The sequence below is a fragment of the Penaeus chinensis genome, chromosome 16 (genome assembly GCF_019202785.1).
Source record: "Penaeus chinensis breed Huanghai No. 1 chromosome 16, ASM1920278v2, whole genome shotgun sequence".
Lineage (NCBI taxonomy): Eukaryota > Metazoa > Arthropoda > Malacostraca > Decapoda > Penaeidae > Penaeus > Penaeus chinensis.
In genome coordinates, this window is record NC_061834.1 from 31,465,230 (window position 1) to 31,469,202 (window position 3,973).

Consider the following 3,973-nt stretch of genomic DNA (forward strand, 5'->3'; position numbering starts at 1 on the left):
TATCACCATTATCATTTTATCATCATCATTATTTTATATTTATCTTTCTTTTACTTTGTCACTATTTCATCCGTATCACCTAACCATCACTATTTAAGTACGAAACAAAAAGAACAAAAAATCCACTCATTAGACACACAAAAAAAAAAAAAACCTATCGCGCACAGACAAACACACAGACAAATAATATACGAAACCTGACCTATATATTCTTCCCCACAGGTTGCGGGACTCAAGACGGGCGTTGGTATCAAGACGGAGAAACATTTACGGAGAACTGTGTCGAATACGTGTGTCAGGGAGGCTTTCAAGAGAGGCTTCACCAAGGGCATCAAGCTGTTTATAATTGTGAGTTTATTTTGTGTTTTTTTTTTTTTTTTTTTTAGTATTGTTGTTGTTGGTAAAGTCATTCCTAAGGTTTGATGAGATGGATGTGTGAGTTTGTTTGTTTGTTTGTTTTCGTGTTAGGCTTGTTTGGAATTGGGAGTTGAAATCGTTGTTTGATTTTGGGTTCTCTCTCTCTCTTTTATCTCTCTCTCTCTATTGTCTCTCTCTCTCTCGGTCTCTCTCTCTCTCTCTCTCTCTCTCTCTCTCTCTCTCTCTCTCTCTCTCTCTCTCTCTCTCTCTCTCTCCCTCTCCCTCTCCCTCTCCCTCTCCCTCCCTCCCTCCCACCTTCCTTCTCTCCCCCCCTCCTCCCTTCCTCCCCCCCACCCCAACCTACCCACCCTCGCTCGCTCCTTCTCCTTCCCTATCTCTCTTCCCCTTCTATTCTCCCCTACTTTATCCCCCTTTTATCACACCATTGTTTTTATTCTCAAGGTTGTCGGGACGTGGACGGAAAATGGCACGCGAACGGGGAGACGTACGTGTACATGTGTGATGCCTACCTGTGCGAGGACGGCACGTCGATCCTTCAGCATCAAGTCGTGGACAGATGTGAGTCCCGAGTTGCCCATTTCACCCTCGAACGGCGGATGTCGTAATATTACGTACTTGCTGGGAAGGGTTGGTAGAGTAATATTTTGTTGTCCATTTCATCCTCAAACGGCGGATGGCGTGATATTACGTACTTGTTGGGAAGGGCGGGTGGAGTAATAGTACGTCCTTGTTGGAAAGGGCGGGTGGCGTGTTATTACGTCTTTGTTGGAATGGGCGGGTGGCGTAATATTACGTCCTTGTTCAGAAGGGCGGATGACGTAATATTACGTCCTTGTTCAGAAGGGCGGATGACGTAATATTACGTCCTTGTTCAGAAGGGCGGATGACGTAATATTACGTCCTTGTTCAGAAGGGCGGATGACGTAATATTACGTCCTTGTTCAGAAGGGTGGATGACGTAATATTACGTCCTTGTTCAGAAGGGCGGATGGCGTAATATTACGTCCTTGTACAGAGGGGCGGATGACGTAATATTACGCCCTTGTTCAGAAGGGCGGACGTCTTAAGATTACGTCCAAAACTCGGGCGGGTTGCATTTTGCCCGCTTGAGAGATATGCCTTCCTACTGCCTAACACGCTATTTATATCTTAATTAACTTCTATTCATGAGCTTACACTAATCTAACTCATTTGTATATAAACTCATTATTATTATATTATGCTTTCTTTCGCTCAGGCTGTATGGATAGCTCGGGCGAATGGCATGAAAACGGGGCATTGTACAGTGACCAGTGCAAAGAGTTCGTCTGTAACAGCGGCGTTGCATCGTTTTCATATTACCCGGCGCACGACTGTGAGTTTTTTTTTTCTGATTTTGTATGTGTGTGTGTGTGGGGGGGGGGTTGTGCACGTGTGTGTTTGTGCGTGTGTGTGTGTGTGTGTGTGTGTGTGTGTGTGTGTGTGTGTGTGTGTGTGTGTGTGTGTGTGTGTGTGTGTGTGTGTGTGTGTGTGTGTGTGTGTGTGTGTGTGTGTGCGCGCGCTTTCATGTGTGTTTTGTAATGCTGAGGCCATTCGTGTTCGAAAAAAAGTCACTAGGAAAAATATTGTCACATTAATAATGGTATTGAATATTCGGATAGTGCGGCATAATTCACAGTGCGACTGCTCTAACACAGCATATAAAAGGCATGTTGACAAATTTATTTTTTCGGACCAATAAACAGAATTTTGATTGGTTGAGGATCCGTTGTTTTTTGTTATAATAGATTATCATATCATTCTGATTAATACATTATATATAGATATATACGTATATATATATATATATATATATATATATATGTGTGTGTGTGTGTGTGTGTGTGTGTGTGTGTGTGTGTGTGTGTGTGTGTGTGTGTGTGTGTGTTTTGTGTGTGTGTGTGTGTGTGTGTGTGTGTGTGTGTGTGTGTGTGTGTGTGTGTGTGTGTGTTTGTATGTGTATGTGTGTGTATGTCAGTGTGTGTGTATGTTTATGCGTGTGTATGTGTGTATGTGTATGTGTGTCTATAGACCACACACACACACACACACACATACCCTCTCTTATTACCAATCAACCTTTTTCGCCTCTTCTCCACAAAGGTTGCAGGGACGCTACGGGTAACTGGCACCAACATATGGAGACTGTAACGGTGGGCTGCGAAGTATTTATCTGTATAAATGGCACCAACACATGGACACCTGCGCACGCCGAGGAATGTGAGTATATCCTTTTGATTTCGTTTCGTTATTATTATTATTTGTTTAATCAGTATTCCCCGGTTCTATTATTCCGTTTTATTTCATTTATTCATGCATTTGTTTTATTTCTGGGACGAGTTGAATAGAAGGAGAGTAAGTGTTTAATGCTAATAATGAAACAGAATAATTATGATGTTGATAGTAATGATAATGTTGATAATGATAATAATGATAATGATAATGATAATGATTAATATTAATAATGATAATGATAATGATAATGATCATGATAATAATAATAATAATAATAATAATAATAATAATAATAATAATATTAATAATGATAATGATAATGAATGATAATAGTAATTATGATGATAATGACAATGATAATGATAATAATGATAATGATAATAGTAATAAGCCGAAGTATGATAGTAATAATGATAATGGTAATAATAACAATAGTAATAGTAATAGTAACAGTAAATAATGATAATGATAATAATGATGATAACAGCATTATCACCAACAACAATCAATACCATGATGTCATCAACGTTGTAAAGATAATAACAAAAGTCATAATGATAATGACACTAATGCATCTACTATAACAACTACTGTTACCATTCCAACTAAAATCATACCAGTGTTGATACTCATAGCAAAACTAATAGTAATACTAAGTAAATAACATTCATTATCAGCCATGACAATAAATAACATTAATCATCTCCCAATGAGAATTAGTAAATATCTGCTAATGACAATAAACAACATTCATCACCTGCTTATGACAAAAAATAACGTTAATCATCCGCTAAGGACAATAAATACCATGCATTATCCGTTGATAACAACAAATAACATTAATTAATCTGCTAACAAATATAATTAACTCTCTACTAATGAATACCGCTAATTATCTGCTAATGACAATGAATAACATTAATCCGACAGGCTGCGCTGACAGTCAGGGTAACTGGCACATGAGCGGATCTACTTTTCAAGACAATGGGAACGAGTACCTTTGTGAAAATGGCATTTCTGTCCTCATAAACGAAGGCGTTGGCACGACCGTGTAGGAGGAAGGCGAAGGAGCTGGAGGAGGAGGAGGAGGAGGGGGAAGGAGGAGGCGAAGAAGGAGGAGAGGGGAGATAGAGGAGGGAAGAGTTGAGGGGAGGAGGAGGAGGAGGAGGAGGGGGGGAGGAGAAATATAAGAAGGAGCAAGAGGAGGAGAAGGAGGGGGAGGAGAATAAGAAGAAGAACATACAGAAGAAGAGATGAAGGAGGAAGAGGAGGAGAAGAATAAGAAGAAAAAAGGGAAGACCATACAGAAGAAGAAAAAGAAAAAGAGGTGGAGGGGGAGAAG

The 3,973-nt window shown here is 39.8% G+C and overlaps 1 protein-coding gene across 1 annotated transcript in view; it reads left to right on the top strand.

Moving 5' to 3' along the window:
- LOC125033438 overlaps positions 1-3,768 on the top strand; it is a 12,635-nt gene extending 8,867 nt beyond the window's left edge. The window contains exons 11-15 of the mRNA XM_047624944.1: positions 223-348; positions 820-936; positions 1,616-1,732; positions 2,500-2,616; positions 3,562-3,768. Of these exons, the coding sequence (XP_047480900.1) occupies positions 223-348; positions 820-936; positions 1,616-1,732; positions 2,500-2,616; positions 3,562-3,686 (602 nt within the window). The 3' untranslated portion in view covers positions 3,687-3,768. The remainder of the gene's footprint in view (positions 1-222; positions 349-819; positions 937-1,615; positions 1,733-2,499; positions 2,617-3,561) is intronic.
- The last annotated feature ends 205 nt before the right edge of the window (positions 3,769-3,973 follow it).